Source organism: Ciconia boyciana, chromosome 2 (assembly GCF_034638445.1).
Source record: "Ciconia boyciana chromosome 2, ASM3463844v1, whole genome shotgun sequence".
Taxonomy (NCBI): domain Eukaryota; kingdom Metazoa; phylum Chordata; class Aves; order Ciconiiformes; family Ciconiidae; genus Ciconia; species Ciconia boyciana.
The window spans coordinates 114,385,980-114,399,969 of record NC_132935.1 but is presented as its reverse complement, the minus strand read 5'-3'; the positions used below and the strand labels follow the sequence as shown (position 1 = coordinate 114,399,969).

The 13,990-nt window shown below is 35.3% G+C and overlaps 1 protein-coding gene and 1 long non-coding RNA gene across 4 annotated transcripts in view; one reads left to right on the top strand and one right to left on the bottom strand.

The window, feature by feature from the left end:
- NT5C3A (5'-nucleotidase, cytosolic IIIA) overlaps positions 1-13,990 on the top strand; it is a 29,073-nt gene that overhangs the window by 2,768 nt on the left and 12,315 nt on the right. Inside the window, exons 1-2 of one of the 2 annotated variants that reach the window (XM_072853651.1) lie at positions 13,245-13,397; positions 13,782-13,888. The exons of the other annotated variant lie outside the window; for it this stretch is intronic. Of the exons in view, the coding sequence (XP_072709752.1) occupies positions 13,247-13,397; positions 13,782-13,888 (258 nt within the window). The 5' untranslated portion in view covers positions 13,245-13,246. Of the gene's footprint in view, positions 1-13,244; positions 13,398-13,781; positions 13,889-13,990 lie in introns of those variants that run through there. 2 annotated transcript variants of the gene reach the window in all.
- On the bottom strand, positions 1,308-11,204 carry LOC140648130 (uncharacterized). Of its 2 annotated transcripts, none has more exons than XR_012041122.1 (3): positions 11,141-11,204; positions 7,157-7,313; positions 1,308-1,515 (listed from the first exon to the last, which is right to left on the bottom strand). It is a non-coding gene; the product is annotated as an uncharacterized lncRNA (long non-coding RNA). The 2 variants fall into 2 exon arrangements; XR_012041121.1 differs by lacking the exon at positions 1,308-1,515 and adding an exon at positions 4,594-4,795.

Sequence of the window (13,990 nt, the reverse complement as noted above, 5' to 3'; positions counted from 1 at the left end):
ATTTTTGGTAGATTTTTTTGGTTCAGGTTTTCTTTGGGGAAGATTACACTTTGGTTTTATACCCCCATTAGACTCAGAATTACTTTGATTTATAACTTTTATCAAAATCAGTAGGGAGCAGGCCTATTTACACCTTAGTTATGTGACTGTAATTCTCACCAATGAAATACTCTTTCATTATAATTAACTACAGCAATAATTTTTTTTACTTTTTTCTTAGTTAAAATAAAATTAGATTAATATAAGACCCAAATGTAAGTAAAAAGCTGACTTATAGCAGTGTTTAAATGCTAAAAAGACAGTGACCTTTACAAATCAATTAGAATATCTATAAAACAAGTTAATATCAGGGATTATGATGCCAAGAATGTTTAATGTGAAGAAATGTGGAAAGGATTCTCAAGCATTGTGGAAAATATAAGGGTAACCTTGTTTCCTTGTTGAATAATAAAATTCAAGAAATTCTTAAATATCTATCTCACATTTCAGTAGATTAATTCTTTTGCAAAGTAATTAGCCTGGTAGGCAAATTTAAGCTTAATAAAGACACCATAAAATTACTGCATATTATTTGGAAGCAAAGGTTTAAGTTTGGAACTAAAGTATTAATATTGTGTCTTCATTGACCGTCTGAAGTTTGCACATAGGGAGTTTCCCTTAGGCACTGATAAATGTAGACAGTCACTTTGGCTCCCCTTCTGAAGTAAGAGAGGCATTAATAGTAAATATATAGCCAGTCACATTAAGTTTTACTCTGTGTGTTAAGAAACAACTGTCTCCCAAAGCCTTCTGTATTATTTTACTCAGCCAGATTGCCATTTCTGTGAAACTCTAAAACTGTTCCTACAGTCAGGTGAAGGTAAAAGTTAGCCACAAGGTTGCTAACTTTAATTTAAAGAGAAGGTTAATAATTAATTAGATTCTTAAAGTAACTTATTAGATAATGTTTGATAGCTACTTTAAAAAGAGATCAAACCTTACAGTAACACTCAATCTTTTGGATTTTTCAGGCCCTGGACAAGTTTGCAATTAAGTTGTGGATCCTTGTATAGCAAAACAATTCTACCGACAATAGACTTTGGTTTCTTGCTTACTCTTTGCAAAGCCTTTAGAAACTCAGCATATAACAGATCTTCACAAACTAGAGTGAAAAATGTTGCCTAGGTCTTTCGAAAAAGCTCATCTGTAAGGAGCAGCCCATGGTAACGAAAATATGGGGTTAATGTAGGAAAAACTGCCTAATGGAGTAACAGTATTTTTTGTTGTTTGTCTATTTCATAAACAAAGTTGTTAGAACTTTGGATTTTTTTCAGCAGCTTGTTCCTCACTCTTTAATTTTGGAGCTATTTATTTTATAAGATTGAGAAACATAACAGAGCTGGTTGAAAACAGAATAGCAGAATACCTTAAACTGAGACTTACTCCTTTAGGTTTATTTTCCTGAAAACTGGGCAAAAGCTTAGTTGCATTTGTCTATTTCTCCATTCTGTCCCTGAAGTGAGAGGATCTAATTACCTGAAAACGAAACTTCGTATTAAATTTCAACAACAGCAAATTAGAAATCAACTTAAAAAGCAGTTTCTCATTTACAGGAAACTTTTCAACCAGCCATTGTTAAATGTCTCTGGCCAGTTTCCTTTTTAATATGTTGGGGGAGGAAAAGAAATGCATGGATTTTTGCAGTATTAGAATTTACCTGGAGAAAAATAAACAAACAAATAAGAAGCGAGGTAACTGCTATTTATCTACTTTCCTAAGAAATAAAGGAACATACTCTGTGATTGTGACAGTCAAAGGATTTGTGCAGGGAGATTTTTTTATTATTATTATTTTCTTTTACTTGCCAGTCTCTGGTGAGACTCACCAGTCTCTGGTGAGACTGGCTTCTTGTTTCATAGGGCATCAGAGCATTTGTGCCACAGATGAAGGATACAGACCTTTACAACTGGCAGCAATCACATACCACTCCACTTCTTTATTCTTGACTTGTTGCTCGTAACTAGTTGTTACAATAACTGTGACGTTACTCTGGCATGAGACATTGATGACCTCCAAGTGGAAAATGAAGTAAAGGAGTATGTAATATGTAGCATACATATGATGTTATCCTTCAAGAATCTAAACAGCTGGTATGTGAAACTCCTCCATGCATACATTTTCCTTTACAAAGATGAAGAAGAGTTTGAGCCTGAGCAAACTGGACTCAATAAAAGGGGAATGGAAGGAACATGGACTCTCTCTAACAATCACCACTGCAGGACGTTGTCACGTTCTGGGTGTTGCAGTGATATTTAAAATGTCATGACCTTGAGAGCTATCCAGTGATGTGATCCATGTGGGAATAATACTGTTCCAAAAGAATGGTGCTGTGATATGAACCTAAGTAGTGAAAAGTGAAAGAACTCCTGAGACGTAAATACTGCCCCTACCTATTGACGTGTGACTGAGAGCCCTTACATTGCTAGCAAATAGAGTATTAGAATAATTTTTATAATATTGTTAAAATTTTAAAAACAAGTTAAATTTGATAAGAGTACTGGAGACGTCATATAACTATTTCTATAAAACTTGGTTTTTGTTTAGACTGTATTGCTCAATAGAAAAAATCACACTGACAGAGAGATAAACACCAGCATTACTAAAACAAGGTTGTGCTGCCCACAGGCTTTTTGCACAGATAATCATAATATGTAATAACCTAGAATGTGGCTTGTAAAGCAAGTTTACACAGGCCAGGAAGAACACTTTATGCATAGTTCACGTTGATGCAACTTAGGTACTAGTAACAGGTTTTTATTCTCACTGTAAAATAATTCAGTTGGAAATCTTAAAAATTTGGATCCTAGGAGAAGAAAAATAGACTCAATTTCAGTGTTTTCTTCTAACACTGTTAAGAATGAAAAAGTAGTCTACTATACAGATTATGTATATAGTAATATTTTACTTTATTTAGTATAAGCTGATCCTACAATTTAACCGTCTGTTTCAGAAGTGGGTTTTAATTTTCTGAAATTGCCACTGCTTTTTTTTTTTTAATTCGGTAGGTCTTGAAACATATATTCTTAAAAGGAATGGGTATGGGAAGATCAATGAAATCTTTAATTCTGCATTAGTTTCTTTAGAACTGATTTATCCTAGTAATAACAGTTATCAAAAACACAATTATGAACTACACCTGAAAACTGAGCTCCAAGTAGTAAATAAAAGTAAATGTCAGGATATGATCTATATTGTAGGTATAGGCTCAGAAGAGCTTGTTTGCTGCTTGCTTTTATCTTTTGTATAAAGTCTTTCTCCAAGACAGAAAAGCAATCCTTTAGTGAATCATGCAGCTCTGGAATATGTTTACCTTTTCATAAATGCTCAGTATGTGTTAAGTCATATTTTCAAGTGATTTTTTCTCCTATTTGCGATAACTCTTGATTATTGGTTGAGATATAATGGCATCTGTTCTATTAAACTCTTTTTACAGATTAAGGCCAACAGCAAATACTGCAAGTATTAAACATGTTACCTTTAACTGTCAAACAATATAAGCAGTAAGAAGGTTTTTGAATTGTCTGAATATACATATCATTGCAAATTTGTTCATATTATGAATTAAAGTGGCATAGCATTTCAACAGTCAGTCCTGAGTTAACAAGAACTATCAACTTTTATAAAAATATCTAAATTGATCAATATAGGCATTGAAGAGACCCAGGTTATGGATCCATGCATTTATAGGCAGGAGAATACTAGCTGTAAATTCGATAGCAATTTTAAATATACCTGCAAATGTAAAAATGTCACAATTTGTGTAAGTCTGGAAACTTTTTTAAAATACCTTAACTTTTTAGGTTCTTTCCTTGAAAGAAAAAAATAGAATAGCTGCCTCTTACCTTTTATTTTCACTTGAATTAATTGCATAATGCAAAATACATAATCTTTTTCTTTGTTGGCTAGTTCCAATTCACATTAATAGCCTTCAAGCCATCAGCCCCCTTTCTTCCCTCCATGTGTGCGTACACAAGCATATTTTGTGCAAGTATGCTACAGTATACTCTTCACTTACTGTGAAGAGTAAGTCTTGGAGAGAGTTTAAGGAAAGATATCAGAAGAGAAGCACACTGTTAGATTTTATTGCTATAATCTGGTGCATTTGTGAGATGGTAATTTAATTTTCAAGATTTACATTTTAGCTAGTTGAGCTGCAGCAGACAGTGTAGAGCAGCAGGTGGCACTAGTGTGAATTTTGTATCGGTTTGCACGGTAGATCTCTTAGGATGGATATACACTATTTTGTAAGTAACCTGTCATTTAAGAAATCCTGTCTCACAGTGACTGGCATTTCTTGGCCACTACCCGACTCCAGGTCAGACACGTACAACTGAACTGCTCCTGCATGCAGAGGGCCTAGAGTAACAGCTATGTCTCTGCTGCCTGTCAGGTGTTCAGCACTGAAATTTGGCTGATCCCATCACATGCTAAGTGCAACTGAGAGGCAGGAATAGCTCACAACTATTCTTCCTGGCCTCCTTTCCTAACCAGCGTGCGAAGAGATATAAGGCCAGATAAGACTGAGCAAGAGAGTTGGGTAAGTATACTGTCGTGGCGGATGTGGAAAATAAAAGTTAGGACATTAAGTCTAACTTTTCCCCTGGCCTTCTCACGGTCACGTTACTGTGCAGCAGTTGATCTGCAGTGACTATTTCTTCCTGGGGCAGAGGTCTTCCTATAGCAGTCACATTGACCAGTTGCTGGACGTCAGCTTCTTTGTCTTACTCAAAAGTAATAAATCACCAATGGTCAGCTGCTGTAAAACATCAGAGAACTTATGATGATTGCAGTAGGCAGATTTTTAGTCCCATGTCAATCATGCAGCAGCTTGACTGGCATTGTGCCATAAAGTTGGAATCTGTGGCTGTTGTGTTGGTCATCTCTATCTTAGGTTATTTGTGTGGAGTGTCTGACTGTTTAAGAAAAAAAAAAATCAGTGCTCATTAAAAGTCCACTGGATTTTTCTAATTTGGCTAATCCTTATATCAATAGAGTGTTTTACCTGAATGTTAAAAAAAGATGAGGCATTTTTCAGTACAAGTGGACATATGCTTAAGGTTGAGCATGCAGGTCAAAAAGACTTTAAGTTTAAATATGAAAAGTAACTCTATTCTTTTTATTCAGTAATGCCACAAAAGAATACAGAACTGCACTGACTTATCTCAGACAATAATTACAGAAATAATTTTTAATAACATTTCTATAAATTATATAAATAATGCCTATTGCTAGAAGGAAATGTGGCTTCGGCTTTCATATATGCCAACCTTTAAAAAAAAGAGTTAATTTATTTAATTTGTAATTTTTTTTTTAAAGGGGGGGGGCAAGGCCCAGACTTGGACATGGAAGATTCATTAAGTGTCTGAATATAGAATTTCAGACTTCTTGAGCTGGTTTTGCCACCAAGAAAGATTCCTGTTCAAATGTATTTCTTCTTACTTGTTTCCCGTTAGCTGTAGCTTCCTTCCTGCGCCCTTATATAAAGAACTGTTTGTCTGCTTCGCAAATTGGATCACTGAAACAATCCAAGTTTATTAGAGGTTTTGTTTTTACCTAAGAGTTTGGTTTACTCCACCTTAATGCTGACAGAATGAATACCACTGAAATGTACCATTAACCCTGTTCCTTTAAAGCTTTCCCTCTTTGATGGAAACTTACTAGTTATCAGACTAAAAGTGTAATTTTTACACTTAGCAGTTATTAACGCAACACTTACTTACTATCCTGGATTGCATCTGCCTTTGCAACATAAATCAGTTACGAGTAAGCCTCAATCTGGTTTGCACGTTACCATGGAAAAATTGTATGTGAAACTGAAGGGTAGGAATTAGTACAAAGCAGTAGCAGTATTGGTACATTAGCAGTAGTAGTAGTATAGTATGAAGTATAGTAGTGGTAGTATTAGTACAGAGAGCTTTTGAACGTGTCCTATATCACTTCCAGAGCGCAAATACAGAGATACAAGAAATAAGGAGCATCCAGTTGCATCTCTGAATGGATCCAGCAGTCAGAAACATCCATAAAACAGTGAGACACAGAGGCAAAACAATCCATCACAGCTGAAGTCATCATGCTGCCAGTTACCTTTAAAATGAGTGTATGGTAGCTGTATTTCATCTTTAGATTTAACAGATTATTTTTTCAAGAAGTTTAAAGAAGGGTCTGTACTCAAAGAGATCCTAACGGTTAAAAACTTAATTAGTCTCAATGTGTAACTTTAATTTGAATATTGTATTGGCACTACATTCTTCCATCAGAATTGTAGTGTCTGGTAATGCATTGTAGATTAAACTTCGTCCTGCTGATTTTGCTTTCAAACTGGGTCCTGCAACTCCACCACTCAGGGGTCAGAGTTTATTTGATCTAGATACAGCATTCTTAGGCTTAGTGAAAAAAAATCTAAGCAGATGTTTTTTTCTTAGAAGCAGATAAGAGAAGAAGAGAAGCAGCAGCAACTGCTTCAGTCCAGGCCTTGGGCTTAATGCAAATTCCATTCTAGATAGTGTTACATGGGAAGCTTCTAGGGAAGCAAGCATTTGTTTTAATTTCTTTCAATGCATGTGCATATAGATATATACAGGATATTTAATTATAAAAAGTATACATGCAAATGTACAGTTTGGGGAAAAAAATAACATAGGTCATAAAAATTACGTTATTATGCAAGGTGAGCTTTTGCACACCTGATAGCTAATTAAGAATTTGTAAATATACCACAGTATCTACATACTGCCAGTTCATAGAATTCTATACTGTTTGCCTAGGTATTTTGAAGAAGGATTAGTTGTACCAACAACCTCACCTGTAAGCATTCTTCCAGTAGCGTTAGATTCTGTGTAACATAAGAGGGAAATGGATCTTTCAGATAGCCAGACTCCAACATCTATCCTGTTACCATAGCAGTATTAAAGGAAAATGGGAGTACCACTCAAATTCAAAAATTCTAATTTGTCAAAAATGAATTTTCTGTATCTGTGCTCTCTGAAGAAGAACCGGTAGGAAAAAGGAAGGATGGGGTAAAAAAAATAAGATACTTGAAATTAAACTGAAGCACTGTCATGAAGAGCAAATGATTCTCCACGTCGTCACATGTTACAAACAGGGAGTGTTGACTTACCTTCCTTGAAAAGTCTTGCCTGATACAGATAGTATCATCTGTCTAGCAGTGGTCTATAGCAGAGGTCCAGGGGAATCATAAGAATGGGGCAAGTTGTCATATTTTTTTTCCAGAATGACTTCCCAGCCTCCAGCAGCTTGTATTTCAGAGATAGCATCTGTAATTTAAGATGAGCTTTTTTTGTGTTGTTATCCAGTACCTTTTTAAGGCTGTGTAAACTTACAGTATCACCAGAAAGGAATTCCACATCTTACTACTTTACTTAATTGTGTGACCTGTAGCTGACTCCTTTCATTTGTTTTGAATGTGCCTCCTGTTAATTTTAGTTGATGACCTCTACCTCTTGCACTGGAAGAGACAGTGAACAATCTTTCCCTATTAACCTTTTCTATGCTATCCAGTCATTTCTTTTCCAGGCTGAAGAATTCTATGATATTCAATTGTTCATTATATGGAAGATTTTCGTATCATGGCTCATCCTTACTGTCCTTCTCAGGGCCTTTTCCAGTTCTGCTCTATCCCCTGTAAGGTAGGGAAAACAGAACTGCGTTTGGTATTTAAGTTGCAAGTGCATAATGGATTTATAAAGAGGGCTATCCAGAAACCATTGGTAAGAATAGGCACCAGAGAAATCTAAGTATGAAGGCCAAGAAAAAAGGCTCAGTTTTCTTCTGCCCTGGACTGAGTGAGTGTCACAACCTTGATTTCAATTATTTCAACCTTCTTTCAATTCTAGTGCTTTAGAAGCTATTTGTAAAATTTAAGCATAATATAACAACTTCTTAGTATTGATCTGAGCTTGCTTACATTTAGAATATTTTTATATTCTTTTTTCTGGCAAAGGGAGGAGAGGAATGGTTAAGAAGAAGACATCAGATTAAATTCTGGCTCAGGTAGGATGTCATTTATAGACCGGTATTTCCAAGATACATGGTTACTGACTAAAGATCACTTGATCATTTTCAGATACTCACTGATTACTAAACAATACATAACTTTTTATTTTTTTAACCTACCAGTTTCAAAGGTTAATTCTCTCCAAAGTGAGGGAGTGAGAGCAAAGCACAGAGATGAGGTGATTCCCCTAACATGCAATAGGAGGCAAAAGATGCCTGTCCTGAGCTGTATTCTTTCAATCCCAGAATCTTCAGAACTGGTTCTGTGTGTTTTGTACCCCATATATTCTCTCAGAAAGAGACTAAATGTTTGCCTGGAGTAAGAACAGGCAGGAGGAGATCACATGAAATACTGGAAATTCAGGCCCAGTTACTATTAGGTCTTCATAGACTTCTATAGAGGATTTGAAATATTGCATGAAGTGTTGACTTCTATTGCCACAGTTGTTACAGTTCTTTCTGAGTTTTGTAATGCGTAACAATACCTCTGTGTTTGAGAAATATGTCTTTGATTAATATGTGAGTCCATCAAAACCTCTTACCCTTATGTTCTATTACCTGGACTTCAGGATACCAAGTCAGCAATGTATTTGGCTTGCCTTCATTCCTCCTTTCTTGTACGATTCAAAATGTCTGCTGATTTATCACCAGCAGAGATCTCTGCCTTTAGAGTGTTTTTGTAAGCACAAGAGGAAGGTGCATAAGGGACAATGATGCTGCAGTATCTTTTATTCTCTCATCTGAACAATCAGTTCCATATAGAATTGCAAGTCATGGCTTCCTACATGTTTCAAATTGATGCTAAAAACTCTGTTCATTTTAGATTTCCAGAACTGCAGAAACTGGGTTAAAAAAAAAAAAAAAAAAAAAAACAAAAACACAAGAAACCACACACAAAAGCCCCCTTCTAATTCTGACCTCATAGGAGTAACCATCTTGAGAGATCATTAAACCAGAATAATTTGTCTCACTGCATGACCTCGACATAAGCTAATCATTGTTCTTGTCCACTGCTTAAAACCTTTGCTTAGTCCTAATGAAACTGATGATCTACCCCATGCTTAAAACATGCACCATTATCTTGCTGAATTAAAATATGTTTTTATGTAGCCTTATTTTTTTAATGAATGACAGTGGTTTTATCGAGATACTGTTTTTCAGTGTGTGCAACATCATAGTGATTTTTGTATTAAACACAAGAATAAATACTTAAGAAGTGTAGCTGTTCTTTATACATTTGAGTCTATGTGTTAGCACTAATAACTTTATGTGTTCAATACAGTCATAAATGGTCAGACTATAGATGATCACCAGTTTTCTCTTGTATTGTAAAGAAAGATTGATCTCTGATCAGATCTAGAAGATCTCTGTCAAATAAAGTTGCTAAATATGTCTTGTGATACAGTGTTTACCTCCTCTAATCTGTTCTGTGCATGCATTTATTTTTGCCTTTTTAAAATATGATAGCTGAGTAGACAAAACAAATTCTCAGCTAAAATGGTACTGCTGAGTCTTAAAACCGTTCAGGTTAAGACCCTCACCTTCTTAGCATGTGTCTTCTCTGGATTTATCATAGTTTAATTAATTCAGTCTTTAATATGTTCTTAGCACTTTTCCATAGCAAGTGCTGTTCAAGCTCTTTCTGTTTAAAGAATCTCTTACATTCCTCATGAGTCATCTCTAGAATACACACACACACTTTCATATACCAATAATATTTCTGTATTGCATCATACCAGCTATAAATATGGCTAGCTTTTTTTTTTTTTTTACACCAAACCTGTACTGGAAAAATAAGTGGCATCCAAAATTCCTGCAAGGCATCCTTCTAAACCTTTATTTACCCCAGCTTCATCAAACTGAACATTTATCTTATTTTCCTTGTGATTGTCACTTAGAAATATAAAAAGCTATTGCTGGAACCAGTGTGCTGCTCATTAACTCAGTTCACTAGGGCATGAATAAAAATAATGTTTGAATTATATTCTTTTATGTTGGTTCCTTTCTGCTGCTTTGTTTTGGTACTTGAGTGCTAAGGTTCAGTTAGCTTTCCCTGTCTTGTGGAGATTATATCAAGTAGTCTGCTTTGGAAAACATGTACTAAGTAGACTTACTACAGAAGCAAAATTCAAAAACAAATACAATTCCTTAATGTTTAAAATTGATCCCTGGAATAAAAAAAGGTATTGCTCAAGTAAAGTTGGGCAATATGCTAAATATACGGGGATATATTCAAAGTTGTTCAGTTGTAGCCCGCTCACTAAACAATAATAAAAGGTAGTAAGCTCATGAAAAGCCACTAGCTAATGCTTATACTGTAGACAAAATTCAGTCACCTCTAATTTTTGTAGCAAATATTCTAATGAACAGAAATTACTCTTAAATATGACCTCTTTCTTGATCTTTAAAAGCTGATGTCAGTTTAGTTGAAGTATTCAATTTTTTACTTTAAAAAAGTAGTTCAGCTTACTTGCTTATGTAACTTATCTGTGCTGTGTTCATTTCTTTCCACAAATAGGTGCAACTTAGGGCAGAGGTGTGTAAGGACTGGTAGAACCAGTTTTTCTTTGCTTCAAACTAAAACTTCCAGTGCTTCATACTCTTTGAGAGCATCCTGAATCTCTACAAACCAAGTTCACCTAACACATCACCACATAAAGTTGAACATTTTCCTAGTCTTATACGAATGACAAATCATATAATGTTTTAAATGTTGTTCTTTTTTTTTCTCTCTCTCTTTTTCTGTGTAGAATATTCTGCAGTCAAGATATGGCCCCCAGCCAAAGAGAAAAGGTTAAAATAGAACCTATCTGTTGAAATAGCTATACCTCTTTAGTTCACGGTTCTTAAAATATATTTAAATGACCTTCAGTATTGTGAGAGTAGAAATGTCATGCTGGACTTTGTTTTTCTGTCTTTAAAAAAGAAGTGGTAATTTTAATTCATCTCTTACCAGAAGTTAAGCCATGTAAACAAAACGCTCAACTGACTCAAATCAGCAGTAACAGAACATGGTTAGTAGTAGCTATTGTTAGTTAATTAAAGCATTTGACACAAAGGTTTCTTAGAGTTGCAAAGACAGTCTTACTTGTTTTGTAGATGAGTTTCATATATGGCATTTTCATTAAAGTGAAAGTACATTATTATTAGAGATACCGTAGATGTTTTTTCTAAGAATTGGGTGTTGGCTGTATTAATGTTTACATAAATTTTGCTCATGTCATTTTCTAGCTCTTTCGCTAACACCATAGTCATTCATTTAAAATGCTAATCAGTCTGGTATACCAAAAATTAGTCTGTAAAAGTTGGACTTAATTTCTGGAACTCTTTTCTTCAATCTTAAATCATATGTAAGTTTAAAAAACAAAAAAAAAAAAACTTTTTTCCCAACTTTCATAAAGAGCAAGCTAGCTCTCTTTAAATTCTTGATAGCATTATAATTAATTTTTAAATCACATCTGAGAAGTACCAGAATATCAAAAGGCCAGCCCCACCACATTCCAGTCTCAGCTATGAGGTTTGTAAGACTCATTTATGTCAGTACCATTGTCACCTTTGAAATACATAAAAGCTCAGAGACAGGTACTTTGCAAATTTAATGTATAAAGTGATGCCTTTACCTGAACTACATGATTCATCTAGCAAGCATATTTTACTTCAGTGTTCATAAGACTTACCTAAAATTGGAAATCCAGCACTGTCATAAGCTACAGCTTTTTGTTGTACAAATAATTCATATTTATTCAAGATACTGCATTATACATAGCTTTCACAAACACTATTACAGAGATACTATTAACCAAAAGCATGGTAACTATATAAAAATAGAAATAACATTCCCTGTATGTTACCCATTGCAACAGTGTACAAATGCTATAACAAGTAGATTTAATGGGAGCTATGAATCCCGGCAAATACCAATGCCAAGTAAGTTAGGTTTACTGTATATAGTCTTTGCAGGGATTATGTTATACTTTGAACATACCTTTCGAACAGTTTTGCTGCCCCAGGATACAGCAGACTAACATGTACATTTTGGGGGATCTTGTTCAATTCTAAGAGGATGAGTGTTGATGAAAGTTGCATGTTTTGTATGAGCTGAAGTATTCACTAGTTGTTTCATTGGGTCAAAACACAGAAAGCATGACTGAAAAAAAAATGAAAGTACTCGGTGTAGGTCAGAGTGAGGAATCCTGACAGAGTACATACTGGCCTACACTTGGAATGTGGACACAAAACATATATGGATCCACTGTACCATTCAGGAAAAGTCTGTTGATTTTTTTAAATGTAGAAAAACAGCACATCCCCCTTAAAAGGAAATTTTCATAACTAATGAATTTCTAGAGTCCTGGTAAGGGGGAGGGAGGGTGGTATAGTTTTAGGGGTTTTGTATGTGCTAAACTACTAACCTGCCCTTGCTTCAATTCTGACAGTTGCACTGGTCACATTCATGGCCACATATGAATTGGTCTGATGTTTGTGGTTAGTTTTGGCAGCCTGAAATAGTGATCATAAACCTAAAGTTGAACATGAATTATGGGTTAGTATAGGGAAGCTTGTACTGTTGCTATAGCAAGAGTTAACTTCACGTGACACTTCGAAGCATTTACACAACTTCAAAGTGTAAATAAGATTAGACAATACTTCCTTCATTCTCTCACAGTAAAAAAGATTCCTTTTAAATACATCTTCTGTCTCACCTAGTTACTGTCTTTGATCAGAGAACATGCCTAATGACAAACTTCTGAAAGCATGTTGAGTCGCCTTGTCTCTCAAAAATCCTGACAAACAAGCCTCCTTGATTTCCTGTTTCAGTATCACATAGATAATTAAAGTCAAAGCAAAGATTAATTAATTAATTTGCTGTTTCTACACAAATAAATGTGTGCTCCCTTGTAAACATTAATGAGGTCATGTCAATGAGCTGTAAGAAATTTGTGGCACTCTGCAACAGGAAATCCTAAAATACTTGGAAAGATTTTGTAAAAGGGTTAAAAAGTAACAAAGTAGTAAACTTCTGCTTTGAAAAACAAGTGCCTTCCTCTGTTAGAGCAGTCCAAATTTGCCTGCTGCATCCCTGAAAGCTGTTCATTCAGTGAAGGTCAAAGGTTTTGTTGTTGGTGCACCAGCTGATCATCTGTAAGCCTGTCAAGCTGTACTGCTGAGCATAACAAACTGCTGTGCATTGCTGATGTGCGTCACAGGACCCTGGGGTTTTGCACGAGGATTAGTCAGGCTGTATTTGGAAACGCCCTCAACTGCACTTTGCGCTGCTATATTAGTGTTTCTCAAGCAAGAGGAATTTTCTTTTGCTTCTGCAGCTGCTCCTGCAAAACCCTCTGGTAAGTGTGCACAGCTTCTGTCCAACAGTACTGACTCTGTCTTCTGCCAGCGTTTTTAAGCCAGGGTTATGAGCTGAGGCATTACTTACAGTTGTTTATTGTGACAAATTGTATGTAGAAAAGAAAAAAAATTGATAGCGCAGAATTGGCAACAGCATTGAAGGAATAAATATATTTACCAGTTGTTATTGAATAGGTTAATTCAACTTAAACATTCCTCTACTTTTAAATATGTGTCAGAGTAGTCTTAAGTGTGGGTGTTTTCAGAGTGACATAGCTATGTACCATGCATGTCTGCTTTTATTTCTGTACAGCAGGAATTGCAAAGATCACATAATATAGCAGACCAATTCTTAAAAGAATTTGGTTGGTTTTTGTTGGCAGCCTGTATGCAAGCCCTGCGTCTCTGGACTCTGCTTGCCACCTATGCTGTTGCAGTAGGACAAAATCAAGGACAGAAGAATCAGGAGTGCCCTAAGCTCAACGCACAGGTACTCTCTTTTAAAAGCACAAGAGGAAATGCTGTTGTCATGTTTTCTGTGAATGCTCTCTCCAGATTTTTACTGTGGTTTTTTTTCCAAACTAAATATCAG